This window comes from Manduca sexta, chromosome 15, assembly GCF_014839805.1.
Source record: "Manduca sexta isolate Smith_Timp_Sample1 chromosome 15, JHU_Msex_v1.0, whole genome shotgun sequence".
In the NCBI taxonomy this organism is placed as follows: Eukaryota; Metazoa; Arthropoda; class Insecta; order Lepidoptera; family Sphingidae; genus Manduca; species Manduca sexta.
In genome coordinates this window covers 5,232,200-5,256,003 of record NC_051129.1, presented here as the reverse complement: position 1 = coordinate 5,256,003, position 23,804 = coordinate 5,232,200, and the positions used below count along the sequence as shown (strand labels likewise).

The 23,804-nt window shown below is 35.2% G+C and overlaps 1 protein-coding gene across 3 annotated transcripts in view; it reads right to left on the bottom strand.

Annotated features, from left to right (window-relative positions):
• Positions 1–1,302: 1,302 nt before the first annotated feature.
• The window catches only part of LOC115439965 (transmembrane protein 184B), a 28,788-nt gene continuing 6,286 nt past the window's right edge, over positions 1,303–23,804 (bottom strand). For 2 of the 3 annotated variants that reach the window (XM_037438764.1, XM_030164070.2), the window contains 7 exons: positions 23,502–23,664; positions 10,273–10,438; positions 8,176–8,402; positions 6,305–6,506; positions 5,860–6,095; positions 5,291–5,375; positions 3,611–5,003 (listed from right to left, as the gene is read on the bottom strand). In XM_037438764.1, the coding sequence (XP_037294661.1) occupies positions 4,969–5,003; positions 5,291–5,375; positions 5,860–6,095; positions 6,305–6,506; positions 8,176–8,402; positions 10,273–10,438; positions 23,502–23,663 (1,113 nt within the window). In that variant the 5' untranslated portion in view covers position 23,664 and the 3' untranslated portion in view covers positions 3,611–4,968. Of the gene's footprint in view, positions 2,720–3,610; positions 5,004–5,290; positions 5,376–5,859; positions 6,096–6,304; positions 6,507–8,175; positions 8,403–10,272; positions 10,439–23,501; positions 23,665–23,804 lie in introns of those variants that run through there. The other variant, XM_030164067.2, reaches the window with a different exon arrangement.

The following is a 23,804-nucleotide window of genomic DNA, read 5'->3' as shown; positions in this document are numbered from 1 at the left end:
TTTGATGTGAATTGAGCCTTTTATAAGGTATTATAGATATTTCTATGAACACTGTTAACTAAAAAGCTAGGTTTAATCTATCGCCTATACCTATGTATCTTGTTTAATTGACAATGACAAAGAAATATAGCTTAAAAGAGAGCTGTTACTTAAATATTATTTGTTAGAAGCATAATGAGACTACAAAGCAAATGGGATTTTATTGAAATAAATAGGGTAGTTTATTTACACATACCTAGACAATATATGCTTAGATTTAACGCTACATAGTAACCCACTTATTTATAAACGTTTTTCATCTAAGGACGGAGTAAAGCTGTGATAACAAGCCTGTTTCTCAGTGCCCAACGGCACTGAGAAATAGACATAGGGCCGTTGTGATTGATTATTATTATTGTATCTCAATATTAGCCAATCACAACGGCCCTATGTCTACGCACTGAGAAGACTGCCATGACGTCAGCACTGAGAAATAGACTTGTTATCACAGCTTTACTGGGTCGTTACATAGAAAACGTCTATGAATAAGGGGGTTAGAGTTTAAAATACTCTAATTTAAATAAAAGATTAGTACAACCTAGAGACAACAAAAGTTTAAAATACGATGCTATGATTAATAATTTTATTTCGGTACATAATTGTGTACCGCAACAATAAGGAATATGCATGAAGTATTTATTTAAATATCTAAATAATTTCTCCGTACCAATGTTGCCAAAGAGAGCATAAATTATATAAATTGTAGTGAAAAAAGTATGAAATTTTCACTCGTAAATAACGGAGACAAGATTTTAAAAACGAATAAGACTACAAAACCCGCTCAGGAAGGCAAGTCAAACACGTCAACAAAGTTTATTGCTATTTAATTTACATTATTAAAATATTTAATGTATTTGTAAATAAAACACATAATTATATAAAAAATACATGGGTGTTCTGAGCCCTATAGAGATGACTTTAGATGTTATAAATTAATTTGATATTTTCTTGCTAGCGTATTCCTTATTGTTATATAAAATTAGAATAATTAATGGTGAAATAATTATGTCGCTGACAATAAACGTGTGACCTATTCAATCAAAAGAATGGCTTCGGACTAACACCTTTTTTATTCAGTAGTTTATAATCCCAATAGAATCTTTATCTAGAAGAATATATAAATAAAAAATGATGTCATTCAAATTGCATTCTTTAATTGAACAAGTCGCACTTAATATTCTTACATATTTTATACTAGGCATATAATTAAGTTCCAGTATTGTATAGCAGAGTCAAAATACCATAGTTTATTTTATTCGAAGATTTAGATGCGTGGGGAAATGTACAGTTTGAAGACATTAAATTCTGTGTGACAAAACGATCAACAATTTTGGACGGCGAAGCGCAATTAAGCTTATTATCAACGCTTGGTTTATGTGCATAGATAAATTTATATTTTAGAAAGGTCGAAATTTCTTATTTAGTTTATGGCACTTTTAGTAACTGTACATTGTGCAATAAAACAATCTGTTAGGCAGTGCTGTATGGCCCATATGTAGTAGCGTATACTGTCATCTATTTCGTTTAAGTTGAAAATATATATTAAAATAAAATTACTTAGTATTATAAACTGTCAACCCTCTATTACTTTTTAATATAGATCTACGTATAGATATTAATAATTTCAAATGGCCTGTACATTTAAATAGTTTGATTTATTCGTTTAAATATTAATTTACATACATTATACAATGTTAGGTAAATCCGTCCACTACTCTCATATTGAAATCTCATCGTACGTTAGAAACTACAATCCGAAAGGCAAGTTTAGATAATGACAGATACTGGATACGACCTACGAGATTGTCCACTGATAATAATAATGACTGTGTATTACCAGCCTAATAATTTTCATATGTCTTATATAACTTGTAATTTAACATACTAGCAAAACAACCGGAAACGTGCTAATTTGTTTCCCAAGTAGTTTTAAATAAATGCGAAATTATTCTTATCCATTATGTAACCACTTCGATTTGAAAAGTGTACTAAGGATTTTTTTTGTGTCAATTCACACAATCCTCTAACTTTCTAACAGATCTTTTCTTTCTGCCCATGAACAGCTATGATTAAGATTACTGGTAAGCAAACTTTCAATTAATTAGATGTTCAATTGAATTGACTTCGGTACTTTCACAGGCAGTTGTCAATTGGGATTGTTAGTAAACAGTTCGACGATGTTTAATGCATTAACAAAATTCAACCATCAATTTATAAGATTTATACTAAAACGGCAAGTGATTCAGGAACATTTATAGTGCTACAATAATACACACACTTTTTCCTCGTGTTTCAGGTAAATTAAAGTGGTTTCTAAAAATAAGACTAGTCATATCGTATAGAAATAAACTGAAAATATTTGGTCCGACTGGCGCAAGCGTGACGCAGTAACGCGTTTGAAAGGCTCAAAATAGCATCTTCCAAGTCTTTGGCAAATGGCAAGCGACGATGTTTACAGCGACTGCATTTTTACCGGCAAAGGAATTTGAATCATGGGGCCGTAATGCATGTAACCTTACTTAGTAAATTCACTGAAATTCGTCATCGGAGCTGAGGAGCGTGGTCTTCTCGTGGTAGTTGGTGGCGTGGCAGATGGTGGCGACGCGCTGCGGCGGCGGGCGCGGCGCCAGCGCGGCGCCCTCCTCCCCGCGCTTGCCCGCCTCCGTGCGCCCGCGCATCACTGCACCAATACACGTCTATATTACTAATTCAAAAACCACTACACATTACTTATACTTCAATTGTATATTATAATAAATGCAATAGTGCTAAAGCCTCCTAAAGTTGTCATCTTGTCATCAACTTTGAATATTCTAAAATATTTTTTGTTTTACGCCTCAGATTTTTGTATGGGTAAGACTGATTATCTTTATTGCATTTCGTGCGAATCACGTGCGTTTCATATGTTTGGTGACGTATTCAACTACTGTGCACCGATATATTCATGTAGTAATACAAGTGAAATTTTGAGGGTAGTTGAGAACTATGGGTCTTGCTCGCTGTGTATTGGTGTTTGTGTGCGTATATACGAATTTTGCTGTATTTATTGTAATAGCACTCTGAAAACATTTTCTAAAAAGGAATTTTTAATCTTTGGGTGAATAATTAATTTCGAAATGCTTATTCATTTTTATGTTCATAGCTTATTAGTATTTTTTAGTACTACACAAAACAAACGCTGACGTCACTCACATTATTTCTTAGGACGTATTATCCAAAACTAATTATGAATATAATAAATCATTTTTAAATGCATATCATTCACCCAAAGATCGGCCTATCAACCGGACATATACTATTTGCAATATATAAATCTACTATAATAGTAACATTATAGTCTGTAGATACTCACTTGTGCCTATATCTACTGCATAATGTAATAATGGAACACAATTACGCGTGCTAACATTCCGTGACGTTACTGACCAAGCGATGAGAACATGCTCGCAAACAATTAATAACAAGCTAAAATAAATCAAATTCTTACCTCTTTTTATACGTCCTTGTAATCATCCACTATTGTATATCTATTACACATTTAAAACTTTAATTTTATTAAATAAAAAAAGTATTATAGTACCAGAATTATTTATTAGTGATGGACATACAATCTATGTAACCTGCAGGGAAAACGGATATCGAAATGATGATCAACTTTAAACTTAAACCTAGTCCGTATTTATTTATGTTTAATTAATTTAGATTTATATGGATTAACCTAAAATATACTTATAAAAAAATATTAAAGAGGCATGGGTTTACAGGTTGTGAGTTTAAAAAGCGCGTATTACAAAGCAATTGAAACGTTCAGAAACGGGTAAGTCTAAAATGCCGTTCTTTGGTCTGGCAAATGTATTATTTTACAAGAAGAATATACAAAAAGCCAACAACCTGGTAAACGCCAGTTAAACTTACTCAAAATTAAACCTGTATTTTATTTTGCATACATCTAGCTATACTACTTAAAGGATTTTATCCAATAACTATAAGAAACGTAACAAAATAAAAAAAGGAAAAAATCACAGAAAAATAATAATAACACACATTTTTACAAACACCAATAATATAGATATTAAGTACAAAATAAATTCTAGCTAATGTATGGCAATGATTAGTCCGAATAAAAGAAACGACGACGGCAGTGATAAACAATATATTTGTGTAAAATTACAAAAATATTAAGTGTAATTTTATTTGTATTAATATTTGCTATTCATGGCAATGAAGCAGACAGAAGTGCTTTACGGTGTTATAAATATAAATTAACTTTCGGACTAGCCAAATACCTTGACTAAATTTAGAAATAAAAATAAAACAATAAAAATGTAATGTGTCCGCGACCGAGCACCGATAACTGTAATTTCAATTCCAATCTCTTTCGTACAATAGTTTCACTAAAATAACTTTATATTCATTTCGATAATTCTAATAGAATTTTTAAAATACACTCAAATTGATCATCAATAAAGGAACGGCATATCATGAGAATTCCACACTGACTCATACAAAATTATTTTTGTTAGTTCTTTTCGTCCTACCTTCTAAGTCTAATTCTTTCTAGATCAAGTGTTAACAAGATCCTTGCGTTTAACGAAAAAATATTATTTAATTTGTGTCATTTTTAAATACGTCCGTTTGAATTCCCCACTGTAAACATAACAATCTTAAAAATTATATGTGTTTTCAGTGGGTGTGTTAATTGAAAAAAACTGTTTAAAACATAATTCGCTGTAAATTTTAAAGTCAAAAATTTAAAACATTTTCTCCTATCATCTCAACGTCAGTTTGAGACCATAGATTAGCCGCACATGAGTTTTAAACATGGATGTTAGTGGCGTTTTCATGCTCGGGGCTGATTATTTATTTCGCGTATTTATGATAAGACACAGACAGCAATGCACTTCATGCAGAGCGCGGCTATGGCGGGACTTATAGTTTCTCATAAGGCAGGTGGGAAGTGACATCTGAAAGAAAATAAAAACCAAAAAATAAGACGAACCTAGCCTAATGATTTTGTGCGTTTAAAACAAGAGTTTAAAATAAAATTAAAAATGAAATTGAAACCTAGATCAAATCCTAACGTTTACTCACCATATTTTTTTTTTTTTAATAACCTTTCAAAATATCTCCGTAAATGAAAACAATGGACGGTATAAATTAGCCTACAACGTAAGGCAAATAAAAATACAGGCAGCGTATGAGGCATGCGCGACATATATTGAGCTGTAGAGGCAAAGCGAACGTCACTCACCCGAACTGTACTGAGTGTACTGCTGGTACTGCGGGTGGAAGTTGTGGAACGCGTCCGTCATTATGTCCTTGGGGTTCATTGTCTCCTGGAATTTACAAATTTACTATTAATATTTTACTGCTGCTGCAATCAGTTCTTAAACTTGTTTACATTTGCCGGTGAGACCACATCCCGTGGGAGCTAGTTCCACGCACTTACCCACTTTTTACATACTTTTCGGTCATTAATTTATAGATATATTAAGAGGGATTTCCTAAAATTAAAGAAGATATGGGCTCTTTACGCTTTTTTTTTAATTATGAGTACTCTACTGTGTTGTTGGGCACCAGTGTTTAGATTGTTTTAAAGAAATAGTATTCGCTTAATTGCAAACGAAAAAATTTAAGTTAACGTTGATTGTTTGATTGTATTGATGATATTTTTTCAAATATACCTGCATTGACATATGTCACTGTACGAAAATATCATCAAAGTTAAAGACAGTCTCCCAATAGAATTTCTTTTATGGCTATAACGGTTAGATACCTGATCCTGTACATTCCTAAGAGTATGTAAGTGTGTGTGTGTACCTTAAGGCTGCTGGAGATGGACTGCATGGTGACGGAGCGGTGCGGGTCGCGGTGCGCATGCGCATACACAGCGGCGGGGAAGGCGTAGCGCAGCGCCACCGCCGCCGCCAACATCTCGAGGCAGATGAGGAAGTTCTGGTAGCCCGCGGACACCGTACCCGCCGTCGTCGGCACGCCGTCACTGTCCACTATCGGCGAGATCACCTCCGCCTTCTCGAGGATGGCCAGAGCGACACCTACAGTCAACATTACAATCATTATAGCATAATATGCACAATGCCTTCGTCCATAAGGCGGAGTCTTCTAACAAATTAACGATAAATTAACTAATAACCAATTAGGTCGCAAACATTATTAACAAAAATATTGTAAGTATACTTAATAAACCATATCAACGAAATATCAAAATAGTGCTTTATATACAAATCACTTCGGTTTAAATTACCTTGCCAGAACGACAGGAAAATGACAGACTTGACGGTGAAGAACTTGAGCACCGGGTCGAACGGCTTCAGCATCTCCCTGGTGGCGCCGAGGAACAGGAACAGTCCGTACAACGCCAAGCTCACGGAGAAGTTGTACACTACAGTGATGTAGATGTAACCGCCGTTCGGGCTCCAGTCGCCGTCGTGGTAGTGGCCGAACGCCTAAAAAAGTTAAATTCCTTTTTTAAAACTTTGTTTTTAAAAAATAACGTTCCTTGTTGTAGTGGCCGAACGCCTAAAAAAATTGAATTCCTTTTTTAAAACTTCGTTTTTAAAAAATAGCGTTCCATTTTGTAATGACCGAACGCCTAAAAAAATTGTATTCCTTTTTTTTTAAATTTGTTTTTAAATTTGGCGTTCCTTTTTTTGCAACTTATTTTTTACTATCATTTAATAATATTAGGTGGCAAAATTTCTACAAGACATTTGTATAAGGAATGTCTGAAATTAAAAAAAATCTACAAATTTTTGTCTGACAGTACCCCTCACTGTCCTGGAGTGGCCAGAGTTGAATTTCGGAATTGATTTTTTTATTCCGGGTTACTCTCATGGTGGCGAAATGAGGAGCCGTCAGCAAAGCATAGTCAATAATCTGTCAATATTTATAGTAACATATATTAACGTTTCAGGTAGATTTCTGCTTGTTTTTGCTCTGACCTAATACCGTGTAAAGATAATTCCAAGCAAACAGTATTAACAGAAATTTACAACTTTATTCAAGGTTTAATATACGATTAAAGCGCTATCTTTGCCACAAAATATAACCTATTAGCAGATTACGAAAATCAACATTGTAAAGGTAATAAAACCTATATACAAACATAATGCCTAATTTATAGATGTTTTTAGTAATTAAACAGAATGTTTTTTGATTCTTCAAGACACTGTAAGCACAACAGTCCCCCCGTGACCACGAAGGCTGCACAGTCTTCGAAACGTCGGGAGAAAACTAAAATATTAAATCCGCGATATAATTCGAAAAATTGTTTAATTTTAATATTATAGAGATTGATATAACAGTGTTTTTTTATAGTTCGACAAAATGGAAATAAACAAAACGCAATTATCTCGAAAGTGTTGTACTGATTATATTGTGACACAAATGCTACGTTCGCTTATCAGCATATAGAACATTATCTCAGATTTAATATCGCGGAAATTATAACGTGTTAGGAATGAACGATGTACTACATTCTAGAATGCATTTTACAGTGTGATAAAGTTTATTAAAAAACAATAGATTCCAGATAGAATAGCTATATACGAACAAAATCTGTGTGAATCATATTTTACAGTAGATTAAATTAACCATGAGTCCCTTGCAATGAACCAATAAAAGTAACTAATTTGTAACCACTTCGAACAAACTTCATTCTGATTGGTAAATTTTTGGTATTTATCCAAAGATAGCGATTAGATTCGTTTTTCGAAATCGGTTTAGAATAATAAAGTTTATAGTCCTCACCAAGGTGGGAGGCATGATAAGTTTGGCGGAGAACAATGACACACTATGTTCTTATAATTTATTTCATTACCGCTAAACATTAACGACCGCTCTAAAATCCATATTAGTAAAGAGTTTTTTTAAGAACTATCCCCCTTTTTCATAGACGTTTTTTTATCTAAGGACGGAGTAAAGCTGTGATAACAACTCTGTTTCTCAGTGCTGACGGTATAGCGACTTCGCAGTGCATAGCCATACGGCAGTTGTGATTGGTTAATATTGTTGTATCTCAATTGACTTGTTATCGCAGCTATATTCCGTCCTTAGTACTATGAATAAGGAGGTATGACACAGACAATAGAAAAAAATATAATATTATGAACTCACCTGCAAGAATATAATGATGAACGCGCAGACAGGCTTGATCAGGCAGAACTGAAGCGTGGCCTGCTTGCAGAAGCGCAGGAACCCGATGGTGTAGGTGGCGCCGGCGAGGCAGCACGTGCCGTTCACGCACGACGCGCGCACCGGCCGCCCGCGCAGCTCCGACATGATGTTCCCCTCGCCGCCCAGGTACTCGTAGCATAGCGACAGGAAACTGTATATCACGAACGCTGCGACAATGTACATCTTCTATCATTTTGAATTCATCCCATAGGAGTTCGATGAGGGCGGATTTCCATCGATCCGGCGGGATTGAAACTGATGCCGAATTGCAATCCTTAGTGGCCTGTGTAACATCGGCATTGTGAATAAAACGGCCCAACGTTCCGCATTTCGTGAAACCGTGGAATTTCAGATGTAGTCCCGCTTCGCAAAAATTTGTACTTATAATATTATAATCCACTTGAATCTTCCTTGTATGTCCCGCATGCCTATTTTTCAACTTTTACAACATTTACGTCATATGTCCCATTACATTTTGAGAAAGTTGGCTGCCTTAATGAGTAAACATTAATTTATGTCTCTAGATGACTAGCATGACTCAGAACGATATAAAGACTCAAAGTTTTATCATAGATAGAGTTGCTGTTGTTTCTGGACATACAAGGTGTTTCCCATCGGGCGAGCGACACACTTGTCTAAGAGCTGATTTAATCATCAGATAATATTTATTCGTAGCATGAAGTACAACACAAACCGATTTAAAAATGACAGTTGTACATACAACTTCATTTTATACATATAAAGTTGTCAATTTGCTTCACTTTTTTATTCAGTGTACTTAGAATGTGGCAAAAAAAAAACACGACACGACTTCGTGTCTTTGCATTGGGTTTAGTTGAGAGACTAACATGTGACTAAACGCATTGGTCTCCCGACCAATCACAAACATCAAACTTAAACGACATCTACTTACGAGTAGAGTTCTTTAGGGATATTCTAAGGGGGTCATTTAAAAACTAGCCCTAAACAAAATATTATAATTGTTAAAAATTGTATCAGATTACAATTGATAATATTTCCTTTATTACACAGGTCGTCAACCTTGTAATTACGACGTACCATGCATATCAAGCACGAAATTGTAGTTCTTTTATTATGCAAATGCAAACTTTTGCATGTTTTGTGACATTTCGGAACTTTAAATTTTTACACGAAATTTATTAGTTATTTGTGAATTAAATTATTCTACGTGAACACCTTTGTTTGAGAAAACGTCTTAGAAGTTACATTATACTACTAACCTAGTTATATTTATGCCTGGAAAGACTATACAATATATCTGATGCTCTAAATAGCCAAAATATGAATCCTAATTTGTATCAATGTATCGTTTCAGTTGAGGGATTTTTTGACTATTACGAATTGACCGTCTTCGGCGAGTTTAAGTAATAACTATTATTTAAACATTTTTGAACGTAAACGGAGAGTACTTCAACAAAGTAGCCGTACCTTATACTATAGACATTTCACTATAGATAGTACTATAAACATTTCTATTGCATAGAGATGCAACCAACAACTGGTGCGGAATTATGCTTTGCATACTCATCACACGATTGCGTAATCAAGACCACACTGATTCGATTATACCAAGGCACACAAGTGTCACAAATGACCGTCGCTAGCTCACTTGACCATGTAATCTGGAATTTTTGTGAAAGTTATATCTTCGGCTTGGTATTTTTAATGTTTTGGCAAATCCATTCATGACAACGACTTGCTTTGTTACACAATATTTATACACTGATATTTATCATGCCAAACCTACTCCTGAAACCGTGTATTTTTTTGGTTAAACACGTATGAACGTGACGTTCAGGTCACTAGCCTGAAATGTAAACGCTACGGGCGTGAGCCTGCCCTATCTTCAATAATTAATATTGCTGTAATCATTGCTGACTCCACATTCTCTACAATTTCATAGACAATACCAATATTATTCATGTGTTATTCTTTGAAATATAAATTATCTTATCATCAATTTTATTACGCACGCTCAAGTGGTTTTAAGAATCCAAATATTAAAGATAGTTTTACCTTCATAACAGTCCCTGACTGTAAAGAAGTACACGTAGTAAGAGTCGGCGTTGAAGAATAGCAGCGAGATCCAACTGTAGCATCCGTATATCGGCACGATGAACAGGATGCGCACTATCCAACGCTGCTCCGATGGGTTCGTATACCAGCGCAGGTGCTGGTAGATCTGCAATGGACATTAAACTATTGTTTAGTTCCTTTATGATGATAAGTCTTTTGGCAAATATACATGAAGATATATAAGCTCAAGCCGTTAACTCTTACAAGATAGACAAAACCGCACCTGTGATTTTAAATTGCTTAATACACGTAAATCGTTGTTTATCGTAGAGTCTACTAAATGTCAAAAAAAATAAATCATTGGAATATAAAACATGGACAATAAAACGTAAAAGATTAGACGGTTATTATGGAAGCCAAACATCAGATTATTACATGTAGAAAATGTGTTATCATGTCGATTTCACTTTCCGTCGCTTGTTTACATTTACATTTAACGGCCATTCGCAGCTCAATGTAGCGTTGTATTTTCTTAACTATTTTACTCAACCGCAATATATAATATCAGCCCTGAATTATATACTGTCTCACTTAGATTAGGCCTTAGTCCACGACGCTGGCTTAGTGCGGATTCGTAGATTTCACACCTCAAAAACCCTATAGAGAATTTCTTAGGTATGCAGGTTTCCTCACAATGTTTTCCTTCACCGCTAAAACAAGCGGTAATTCACAAAGAATACACACATAACTTTACCTCAACCGTAATATTACTGACAAATTATTAAACCTGAATAAGACATCTGGTTGATATTCATCTGTCTGCGGTGAGATCTAATAGTTGTTTGCGAAATGCCAATAATCACGACGTCCAAAGTTTAACCAAACTGACAGAAATTGACGGGCATTTGCATTAAAACTTCGATGAGCATTCAATTTAATACGATCTAAATACAAGCACCAATTAAAATGAATACGCTTTCGTTTAAAGGACAAAATAGTCAATATAAAATAGTAATTTCATACATTAACTTCTATTATGATTATTTATTAGACGAGGGGGCCATCGAGCTCGCGGTAAAACTGATGATAAGATCACCACCTAAAGCATTACCTTTATACTGTGACATTTACCTGAAAACGTAATTAAACTTAAAAACAAAAACTATATTACCATAATCTGATACGTAAATCATTTTCATTGTTCATTTAAGTATAGGTCTATTCTGATTTATGCTTGTAAGTGCGGACAGCCGGGCGTCGAAGAAAATAAATGTACGTCAAGCTAGCTACCATCGGCTATGATTCAATAGCAGCCACGTTATGACTTGTAGACACTCTCCTCATTTGCAACTAAATCAAATCATTAACAGAGAGAAGCTACTTTAATTGACCGTGACGCAACGGTGAATGATAATACAGTAAATAACCATGTTTTCTTTGTATTGTATGTTCTACAATAACTAGATCACACACAACGATTCCTACACGTGTTGTAGTACAATTAAACTCTATTGTAATGCGCGCGATTTGTGTGTGTGTGCAGTCTAAGTAACGTGTTTGTCTTTGGCGATTAAAAAAACAAAGCAATAAACGTGACAATACGATTGTGATTTAGCTCAATTGATAATGTACAAAACGTGTTACGGTTGTAGAATATTGTCATTTTATTATCCACCTAAACATATGGATTATATTATTTGAAAAATACGTATTATGTTATTTAGAACTGTAGCTCTCTCCAATGCGATATAACATAATATGTATGTACCTATGTATACATATTATAATTTTAAATTAAACGATTCCTTATCGTTATCCTATCGATACCAGCCTGGTATTTCTTCAAAACAACGTAAATCAAGTTTTTAATGTATGCTGTTACTAATGATAACCATTTTCGTCTAACAATTTTTGCCTAGGCAGTCGATATCCGATATGCAAATGCGTCTCGTATAACATTTCAAAAATAGCCTTATTCAGGCAATTTCAAGAAAAAGTTCCGCCAGCAAACACAAAGTAAAAATAAATATTAGGTCAGCGCGAGGCGTGGCGAACGCAAAACGCCAAGTTAACGACAAACTGACCATTACGTTAGACCAATTAAATGGTAATACCCAAAGAAAATTTCCACGTAAACGCTAGATAAATTGGAATCGGTGTGTCTTAGTAACCTTAACTAGCCCATTGCTAGTTGCTACACCGTAAAACATTTTTGGTGACTTAAAACTTTTCATTTACAAACAAGGCCTCTAGACATGTATTTGTTTAGATAACGTTATAAATAACATATATTAAAACACAAATACTTCTATCAATTGGCGTTCATAAAGCTCGTAAACACATTTCGAGCCAATCAAAAAGCCGCCGTTGTTGCAAGTTAAAGCAATATTTTCTTATCAATGGGCAAATACATAACGGTGTAAAACCAGCAAGTAAAATCGATAATAAGTCACTGATAATGGCACAAAAGAATTACCATTACCATGACTTACATGACTAACAAACATTATCGACGGTAGAACTCCAGATGCATATTTAAAAATAACATAGTGAACACATCGGATAAAATATTTCAGACTAAACAGTATGCCGGCCGATCATATTCACTTTGAAACAAATTAAGAGCCACCGATTGAGATGCGGATGCTAATAGATTTATTGTGAGTGCATGAACGAAACGTGCCTTTACCAATGACGTTAGACACGTGCAAGCCTTTCTACTCTCAAGTTTAATTACAATCTGAACTATATGTTTAGATTAGTTTAAAATACCTTTAAAGTAGAAGTATAAAAACCTGTTTGATTGTTATATAGAAAATATTTATTACAACAGCTAATTCTAAACATGCCTCTAACGCAACACTTACGGATGTTCGACACTTCATATCTTGACGGGTTTTGCTTTCTCACCTATCCATTAAAAGTAGAACGAGGAAACGGACCGTAACTAGGAAAATTTATAACTATTCCCCATTTTTTTAGCAACCCTAAAGGTGGAGGATCATCCTCTTCCCTCTTGTCACATTAAGTTACTGATAATAAAATTAAAAGGTAAAATTACTCATGAATATTGTTTAACCTCGCCAAAAAAATGTGAATTGCTATAAGTATTAAAATTGCACAAAATTCTACCAATCTACATTAGCTTGCTCGGCACGATTCAGAATTGGTGTATTTATAATGTCGAATGGGTATTAGAGGACGATTTACCCGGTCTTATTTAAATCAATTGGGCACTGTTTCAGCATTGATCCGTAATTCTTTCACAATATGTATTTATCACACCATTGAAGGATATTCAAAAGCACAATTTCTTATCAAAGTAGAGTGTGACAGTTTTATTCTTTCTAGCCTTATTTTATTTGTTAAATATTTTGCATGACATCATGTATAAAACGAGATTCTCTCCGTCCACTTCATTTTAGAGAATAGTGAAACTATAAAATTTTACAAAAACGTCTTATTTTATTCCGCGCTAAATAATACCGAAGTATAAGATTTGGCATAAGGACACTTTGGTGTATTCAATATTTCAATATTTGAACAGCATTGCTTTGTCCTGAGTGGCTAAGTCGTAAATATTTGATGTATCAAATAGGTGGTCCCGAACCCCGCCACACATATAACTCGGGTAAAGGCAGGTAAAGGGTAACAGCCTTAAAGATTGACACACATCGAAGGCAACTTAAATAGAATCGATTTCGCCAATTTTGCATTGTAAAACAAGAACTAGTGTTTTTCATTTTTAGATACATTTATGTGGGGAATATCCGATCGTTGTTAGATAATTATTAAAATATTTTCGTAAGCGTATCCGATTTTCGATGCTAGAGAAAGGTGAAAGTTTTTTCTCTCTCTCTCTCAAAAACGATGGTGGATACGGCAGACGCTCTGGCGTGCGCGCAACCGTATTTTTAATTAATATTGGGTTAAAAGTAAAGACGTATAGTGGATTCCACATGTTTTATTTGCCCCTCATCCCTACAAACTTGGGGGCTCGTCCGGGATGAGAGCGGGCAAATACTTCGTGGGTCGCGTATAAACTGCATGGCGAGGTGCCTACGTGACCGGTGGATCGTACGAGTTGCGGCGTCGGCGGCGGATGAAGACGGCTTTAAAAAAGCTACTGAGGTGCTGTGGTGTTACTGCTGAGGTGCTGAGGTGTTATTATTGAGGTGTTGCGGTGTTATTATTGAGGTGTTATTGCTGAGCTGCGGTGGTGAAACATGTCGAAGTCAGAAATCGAAATGGCTGCGCCGACATGGTACGATGGTTTAATACCGAAGTTTGATGGCGTGAATAAGGTGTATACGTCCAGCAAGTGGGCGCAAGATGTTGAGGATCATGCTGAAATTATGAAATGGACGCCGACACAGACACTTATAGTGGCACGGCGCTCATTAAGTGGCGTTGCGGCGTTATGGCTGCGAACAGAAAAAATACACAAAACATTTGAGGAGCTTAAGTCGGCACTGCTTAAAGAATTCCCTGACGGGCTTAATTCTAAAGAAGCTCACGAGTTGTTATGTTCTAGACGGAAAGGAAAAGACGAGTCCTATTATCAGTACATGTTGAGCATGAAGGAGCTGGCGAAACGTGGTAAGATAGCTGACTACGTAGCGATACAATATATTATTGAAGGTATAACGGATTACGAGAGTAATAAGACGATTTTGTACGGCGCTACTACCTATGGTGTCTTGAGAGAGAGGCTGGCTATATATGAAAATATGAAGAAAAATGTCGCGAAGTCTCCTAAACGGCATACAAGTGTGGCGTCATCATCGGTTCGTGGCGAGAAGGCGAAGGAGAGTTCGCCATCTGATCGGCGGTGCTACAAGTGTGGTGATAAAGATCATATTTCATCATCATGTACCAAAGGAGTTAAATGTTTCAAGTGTGGTGCCTTTGGTCACGTAGCAACGCGTTGTACGTCGAGTACCAACATGAAGGAACGAATTGGCGGGAAACAAAGTTCTCTGTGTGCAAAATGGCGGCTGAGGTTGGCAGCACTGATGACATTGACATTGACAGCAGCCCTAATGATAGTGTAAAACGTCAAAGTGTTTTAAACGTAAACACGGCCCGTAAATCAGTTAAATGTGTCGAAATTAATGGTGTTAGTGTTGAAGGCCTAATTGATTCCGGTAGTGACCTTAATTTAGTTACTGAGGATTTGTTTTTCGAACTTAAAGATTGTATTTACACTAAAGATAACATATTGTTGACGGGTTTAGGCCATAGTAAAGTAGTAGCGGTCGGTAAATTCAAAAGTGATGTAAAGATTGATGATTATTGTTATAATGTAACATATTATATTGTGCCCAGAGATACAATGCCATATAGGATGATTTTAGGTCAACCTTTCTTAAATGATGTTAGAGTTGTTATTGAAAAGGGGGTTGTGAATGTTATGCCTCAAGGTGAGGGCGAGTTGTTAAGTTGTTTGCTTACAGATACAGAACCTATTCCGCTGAGCCATATTCCTTCAGACATTCGAGGTGCTGTGTGTGACCTGGTCGAGCAGTACACGCCTGTCCAGACTAAGGAGACACCGCTGGAGATGGTCATAGTGTTAAAGGACAATATTCCTGTATCGCAGCATCCGAGGCGTTTGTCAGCTCAAGAGCAGCTGGTTGTAGATAAGCAGGTAGAAGAATGGCTGCAAGAAGGTATTGTAAGACCTAGTTTTTCTGAATATGCTAGTCCTTTAGTGTTGATTAAGAAAAAGAATGGACACACCCGCGTTTGTGTAGATTATCGAAAAATAAATGAGAAGATGGTAAAAGATCACTTTCCTTTGCCAGTTATTGATGATCATTTAGATAAGTTGTCCGAGGCTGTAGTGTACAGTAAGTTAGATTTAAAAGATGCCTTTTTTCATTTGAAAATTAGAGAAGATTGTATTAAGTATACTTCTTTTGTGACCCCTTCCGGGCAATTTGAATTCACAAGAGCACCATTTGGCTTGGCTATTTGTCCCAATTATTTTACTAGATTTATTAATGCTATTTTCCGCGAGTTGTTGCCTAAAGGATTTTTATTAATATTCATAGACGATATAATCATTTCTGCTAGGACACATGAGGAAGGTCTAGATAGATTAAAATTAGTTTTAAAAGTGGCAGCTGAGTATGGTTTAATAATTAACTGGGAGAAGAGTGACTTGCTTACCACACAAGTAGAGTACCTTGGCCACATTGTAGAGAATGGCACGGTTAGACCGTCTACGGACAAAGTTGAAGCTGTGATGAAATATCCAATACCAAAGACGTGTAAACAGATACAAAGTTTTATTGGTCTTACTTCTTATTTCAGAAAATTTATTGAAGGTTATGCTGCTTTGGCCAAACCCCTAACAGACCTGTTGAAGAAAGATTGCAAATTTCAATTTAACGACGAACATAAGTTAGCTTTTGATACATTAAAGAAGATCTTGTCAGAACAGCCAGTTTTAAAATTATTCAATCCCGGATTGACCACAGAAATGCATACAGACGCTTCACAACAAGCATTTTCCGCTATCTTGATGCAAAAAGACCCTAATGACCAGCAACTGCATCCTGTATACTATATGAGTAAAAAGACCACTGACGCTGAGAAGAAATACACTAGTTATGAATTAGAAGCTTTAGCAGTTGTGGAAGGAGTTAAGAAATTTAGAAGATACTTGTTGGGTATACCGTTTAAAATAGTAACAGATTGTTTAGCTTTTGAGATGACACTTAAAAAGAAAGACTTGTCTACACGGGTGGCCAGATGGGTGCTACTGTTGCAAGAATATGATTACACTGTGGAGCATAGAGCAGGTACCAGAATGAGACATGTGGATGCTCTGAGCCGTAATCCCTATGTTAGTGTAGTCACCAGGAAGATATACGAGCAAATAAGAAGAGCTCAAGAAATTGATGATGGAGTAAGAGCTATATTGGATATAGTGAAAGAAAAACAATATTTAGATTACTATGAGCGAGATGGCTTACTATATAAAGGAACAGAAGGACTATTGGTGATACCTAAATGTTTAGATTATGAGATTATAAGAAGTACCCATGAAAATGGTCATTTCGGAAAAAAGAAGATGTTAGAGTTATTGAATAAAGATTATTATATAAAAGATGTAGTAAAGAAGATTGAAGAGGTTTTGGTTTCATGTATTCCATGTTTAATGGCAATGAAGAAGTCGGGAAAGCAAGAAGGCTTCTTGAACAGCATTGATAAGGGACATGTTCCATTAGATACCTTACACTGTGATCATATAGGGCCATTGTGTGAGACCAAGAAGCAGTACAATTATATATTAACTATGGTAGATGGATTTACCAAATTTGTATGGTTGTTCCCAACCAAAACAACAAGTTCAAAGGAGACAATTGAGAAACTTAAGATACATCAGCAGACGTGGGGTAACCCACAGAGAATAATCTCTGACAAAGGTGCCGCTTTTATAAGTAATGAGTTTGCTGAACATTGTTCTGCAGAAAATATCCAGCACATTAAAGTGACCACTGGAATTCCACGGGGCAATGGCCAGGTGGAGCGCATCCACAGGATTGTGGTGTCAGTATTGAGCAAGTTATGTTTGGAAGATGATAAGATGTGGTACCGTCATGTCAGTAGAGTGCAGAGAGCGATTAACAGCACATATCAAAGAAGTATTGCAATGTCACCGTTTGAACTGCTAACGGGGTGCAAAATGAAGCAAAAGGAGGATATTGAATTGATGTCTATGTTGGAAATGGAATATAAAGAAAGTTTCATGCTACAACGAGAATGTTTAAGAGAGAGGGCCAAGACCCAAATATATAAAATACAGGAGGAGAACAGGAAAACTTATAACAAGAAGAGGAAAAGTAGTACAAAGTATTCTGTAGGGGATTATGTAGCTATTCAAAGGACTCAGTTTGGTACTCACATGAAGCTAAGACCTAAGTTCTTAGGCCCATACAAGGTAACAAAGATATTGGGGCGGGATCGTTATGATGTTGTTAAAGTAGACAGTTGTACAGAGGGGCCTAACAAGACTTCCTCTGCTGCTGACCATATGAAGATTTGGCCGGTATGAGTAAATAAATAATTTGATTTGTTTTATTTTTATTTTGTTAATTTGGCTTGTCTTGTGTAAATCTAAGATTATAGCTTTGGGTATAATTAAATAAATAAACTTAAAAGTAAATATATGGGTAGTAAGGTGTTGACTGATTTCCATCTTGTGTAGTGTTGTGTCTCTGGTGTTACAAAATTTAATAAAAGAAGAAAATAATTTTGATAATGGCATTTCATATATTTAACATGTTGTTATTTCATTTGTGTGTAGTAGTATGTACCTAGCTGACTTAACATGTAAGACTTCTATTAAATGTACTAGTTACATAATGTTGTAAAAAAACTTTGGTTCAAGGGATATGACAACCCTGATATTAATAAATATTGTACTCTGCAATAAATGTAAGCTATGTTAAGATTTAACATTTGTGTTCAAAGATGATGTACCTGTTTGATGTAAGTATTGTACTTTGTGAAATGTGTATTAATTAATGTTTTGGTTTAATGTTTGTGGTTGATGTTGATTTTACTTAAATATGTAATCTAGAGTGATTTTATTATTCATGTAAGAGTGTCTGCCGTTATTAACTAAAGAGTTTAAAATATCAATGTAGTGTCATATTAGTATATTTGCATAGTATTCCTTATTAATTATTGTATTAATGATGCCTGTAACTGAAGTCTAGTTTATTTGTTTGTGGTGATATTTTATGAGTTTTACTTGAGTCTGGGGCCAGACTCTCCAGAGGATGGCCGAGTTGTGGGGAATATCCGATCGTTGTTAGATAATTATTAAAATATTTTCGTAAGCGTATCCGATTTTCGATGCTAGAGAAAGGTGAAAGTTTTTTCTCTCTCTCTCTCAAAAACGATGGTGGATACGGCAGACGCTCTGGCGTGCGCGCAACCGTATTTTTAATTAATATTGGGTTAAAAGTAAAGACGTATAGTGGATTCCACATGTTTTATTTGCCCCTCATCCCTACATTTATACTAGGCTCATGAAACGAAACGTGAAAGAAATTTGCACATCATTAGAAAGTAAAAAATGCGTACAATATGGCGTATAGTTCGTCACGTTTATAGCCATAACGGATTATGATGAATTGTAAGTTATCTCTACAGAGGCCGTTTACAAACTGCGCACAGATCATTCTTCTTATTTATTATGAGTAAATTGAGTTCCTGCAGACATATAGTTAAACTTCATTCTTGAGAAAAATAAAGATAACCAACATAATGTCTGGAAAAAACACCTACAATTGGATTCAGCATAAATAAAGAATGCATAAGTGTCCATAGTCTATGTGCTGCAATATTAATTAACATAAGAAAGGCGTCTGTGCCTGACGGCTTAATCGATACCAATTACCAAGACACTGTGAGTTACTACTTGAGACGCGGAATTAGCCCCGAAGTATTATTGTACAGTGCTTATTTTATACATCAATCATAATTGTCCTTCAACATCATTGTCATCAGCCGCAGAGTGTCCACTGCTGAACATGGGCCTCCTCCAAATATTTTCATATAGAACTATTGGAAGCGACCCGCATCCTGCAATCTCCTGTGACTTTTATTAGGTCATCTGTCCACTCCGTGGGTGGACAATTAACTGACATTATTATTCATTATAGCCAGCTAATTTATTAATAGGTTTTCACAATAGCATAAAATTCAACAATAATATACGTCAGTGGCGAAGGGTGAAAATTTTCAAAAGGTAAGCCGAGGAAATATTTTTTTCTATAGTTAACATGTAATACGCTGTTCACAATAAATTAAAATCAATAAAATATTATAATACATAAAATTTCCTTCTAACATAAACATTATTTCTAAACTCAAAATTTAACAAATAATCACATATTTTGAACATAGATACTTATTTAAAAGAGCCCAACAAAAATTAATAACCCACACTATACACAAAGACTAATATTATAAATTCTAAATTATTAAAAAAATTCGCGCCAATGGCCCAACATTAAGCCGCAAATTCTCGGGTTACCCTGATTACACATACACGCACGCACACATGTATTTTTACGTCACTTCCAAAAGATTAGACAAAGACACCGCGCTGCGTGTGAAAGAGAGAACAATATCGCGAGGGAAGCTATGCGCGGCCGGGTTCACTTCGAACACTATAAGGCGCGAGCACTGCGCGCGAGTTACGATTTAACGAATTGATAATAATAATAACTATGTACCGTAATCGTTGAAGTATTGATTTAATGAAATAAGTATAGGATGACTTGTTTGAATATACAATTATTAAGTATATAGTTATGTTTTTCATTTATTATTTTAAGTTAATTTACAAAAGGTAACCCGGTAGGAATCGGCTTGTATGGACGCTTCGCCACTGATATACGTACTTTTTATTGAATAACAATAAAATCTGTTAAAGAGCTATAACTTATCCCTACTCACTTATCTACATCACAGGATAATAAATAGTGAAATTTATGTAGGTTTTAGACTTCGTTTAGTTGAGAATCGCGTTCAGATGCGCATTAACAAGTACATAATATAACAGCGCGTATTAACATATGAACGCCCCGAACAAAATACTTGTAAAAACTGAACTGAAGAACAAAATAAGTGTAGTTATAAACGCGCGTCTAAAGATTTTCGTCTGAACAGGGTCTTAAGAAACAAACTGCGTTTCAATAAAGATACAGAATATTCTAGTCCGAATTTGTTCGAAAGTGTTACTCTGTCCGCTACATGGTTATCAAGAAACAGGTAAATCTACAACGAGTCGCTAAGCAAGACAAGGTCGTGATATAAAAAAAAAAGATTTAATATATTACCTAACGCTATTTGTGGCGGCAAGTGGAGCAAGACGAACGATATGGATGGAATATGATAGTCCTTTTAAAATTAAGTACATGATCTTGATTCAATTATTTTTTCCTTCTAGCTCCATACTGCCGTGCTAAGTTCAAAAGCGGTGTCTCAAAAAAATATAAATCTAGATTTTTATGTCGTCAGATAGCTTAAAGAAATACCCATCCAATGAACCTACCTAAATAACGGTAACTTGTTTAGAACTTGTTTAAAAAAAAACGTAAAAGAATTATCAGTTTTACATACAAAACTATAAAACTATATTTACAAAACTTCGATTATCTTGAAATAAGGTTTCCCTAACATAGTCAGACCATTGATGAGCGTTGATGAAGACAAATTAACGTCTCGATGACAAGACGATAACAGCAATGTTAATTTTAAAACACATAATAAATTCCACCTTATTTTATTCCCGTATCAAGAATTTGAATCTTTGCGCTAGTTTTTTCAAGAGCTTACCAGTCAACCGCCAAATTTAATAGATGTTTATCCAAAATGTCCTGTTTACCTTTCATCCTCGAAAATGTTTTTTGTTTGTTAAGTTTTCGTGATTTAAATTCTGTAGAAACTGTAGAAGTTTTATTTTTATATAATGCAAGGTTAGATCCGCAATCATGGATGACCCATCCGACAATGCATCATTGAGTTTATTTTCAAACTTACCTCATCTATAGAAATATGTTATATCGACATTAACATGATTGCATCACGAATTTACGATGATGAAACAGCATTCGACAAGCCCTCGATACCGTCAGAATACGTTCCACATAAATGGCTAGGTAAGCTAGTTTTTGAAAGGTACCACAGTAAGGGAGAGTATTAATCATATTAGGACATTTAGAATGGATGCCAATTACTAGAACTAATATTGCTTGGAACACTATGTATTGAACTTGGAGTACATCTGCATTTATTTACGACTCAAAATAGCATCACCAAACCGTTGCTTAAAAATCGTAACTTAGATTGCTTAGGGAAAGCAGATTGACATCTTTTTAGATGTGAGATGCCTTAAACGAATTTTTATGTCTAAATTATTATTTCAAGAGACTGCTTTACATTCAGATGCACAATATGCTTTGAATAAATAACTTTTCCACACCAGAGAGATGTTAGAAATAGGAACGGTGAAACCATCATAATACAAAATTCATAACCTGATACTGTTGTTATACACACGCGGAAAACGTGTCTAGTCACGCCTGTGTGACTAGCTTCGTTATAATACGGTTTAATATACTAAAAAGACTTAAGTTAATATAAATTTGCCTAAAAGAATACAAAATAAATTGCATATTAGTGATGGAAAGGTTAAGCAGTCTGTTGGAACCGGTTTAACTATTAACTTGCGCTTCCCAAAAAACTTACTTCGATTTATCATAGTCATTATGTAACAAATATGATAATTGAGAGACATATAAGAAAATAAAATTCTATTTGATTTTGCAATGTATTTGTGACAATAAACGAAGTCAGTCAAAACATAGAATTTTGTGACAACGTGGCGATTCGGTCGAATTAAACACTTTGTACAAACACGGACAACATAAAATGATGATGTCATTGGAATGAGTCAGATAATACTCACATCGTGTAAACGTTAAACCACCTTTTCCGAAGTTAATGACGATTGGCGTTAATGTGAAATTACGCATAACATAAAAATTATTGAACCTAACACGAACGTAGAGAATTTCTTCATAATATGACCTTATTACATCTGCTATTGTCATCCATCTGTAGGACTTTATCTGGATCGTTTATTGGGGATTGATGTTTCAATACGATAAAACGATTAGTTACATCTACAAATTTATTATATTTTCAATTCAACGGAGTCGGGACACGGGATACGCTCTCGTGTAGTCTCTATAAATAGCTTAGTAATAAGATTATTTTACGATCAAAATAATATCAAGGTCTGAACAGCGTACAGGTACACGACCTATATTATTTTCCTCATTAGCATCCTCGTCGCTTTATATTACGTTAATACTACAATAATGTACATCAATATGCAGTTTGTAAATTAACTGTATTAAACGAGGACGGCCTAGTTAAGAAGGAAACGGACTGCTGAGACGAAGATCCGCCGCGTTGGTTCAAAATCCAAGACACGACCTCTGACTTAAAACTTACGTGTGTATTATGACTAGCTGTAACATCGAGAGGAAACCTACATATCTAAGAATATCAATTATTTGGACTACGACATGCACGAGGCTAGCGAGGTGAACTAAGGGTTTAATCTTCTTATAGGTAGACGAGGTCCATGGCCGGTAGTAATACTACTGTGACATAATACAAGGCTGGTATATTACCTGTTGGCAAGTAATGAACAACGCCGTCCACACGAACACGCCGGCGATGATCTGAGCGGTGCGCGTCTGCAGGAACATCGGCTCCTGCAGCGGCTTCAGCATCTTATGGACTATGTCCGACATCGGCTGCGGCGTCACGTTGATCGTCTCCGTTGTACTCATACTGTGAACAATGCATACATAATATTTATTCAATAACATAAGTTGACTTTCCTTTATTTAATGTACTATTAATTCCATACCAAACGTAGTTAACATTGCGGTAATTAAATGAGTAGAAAAACTAGTACGTGGAACCTTGAG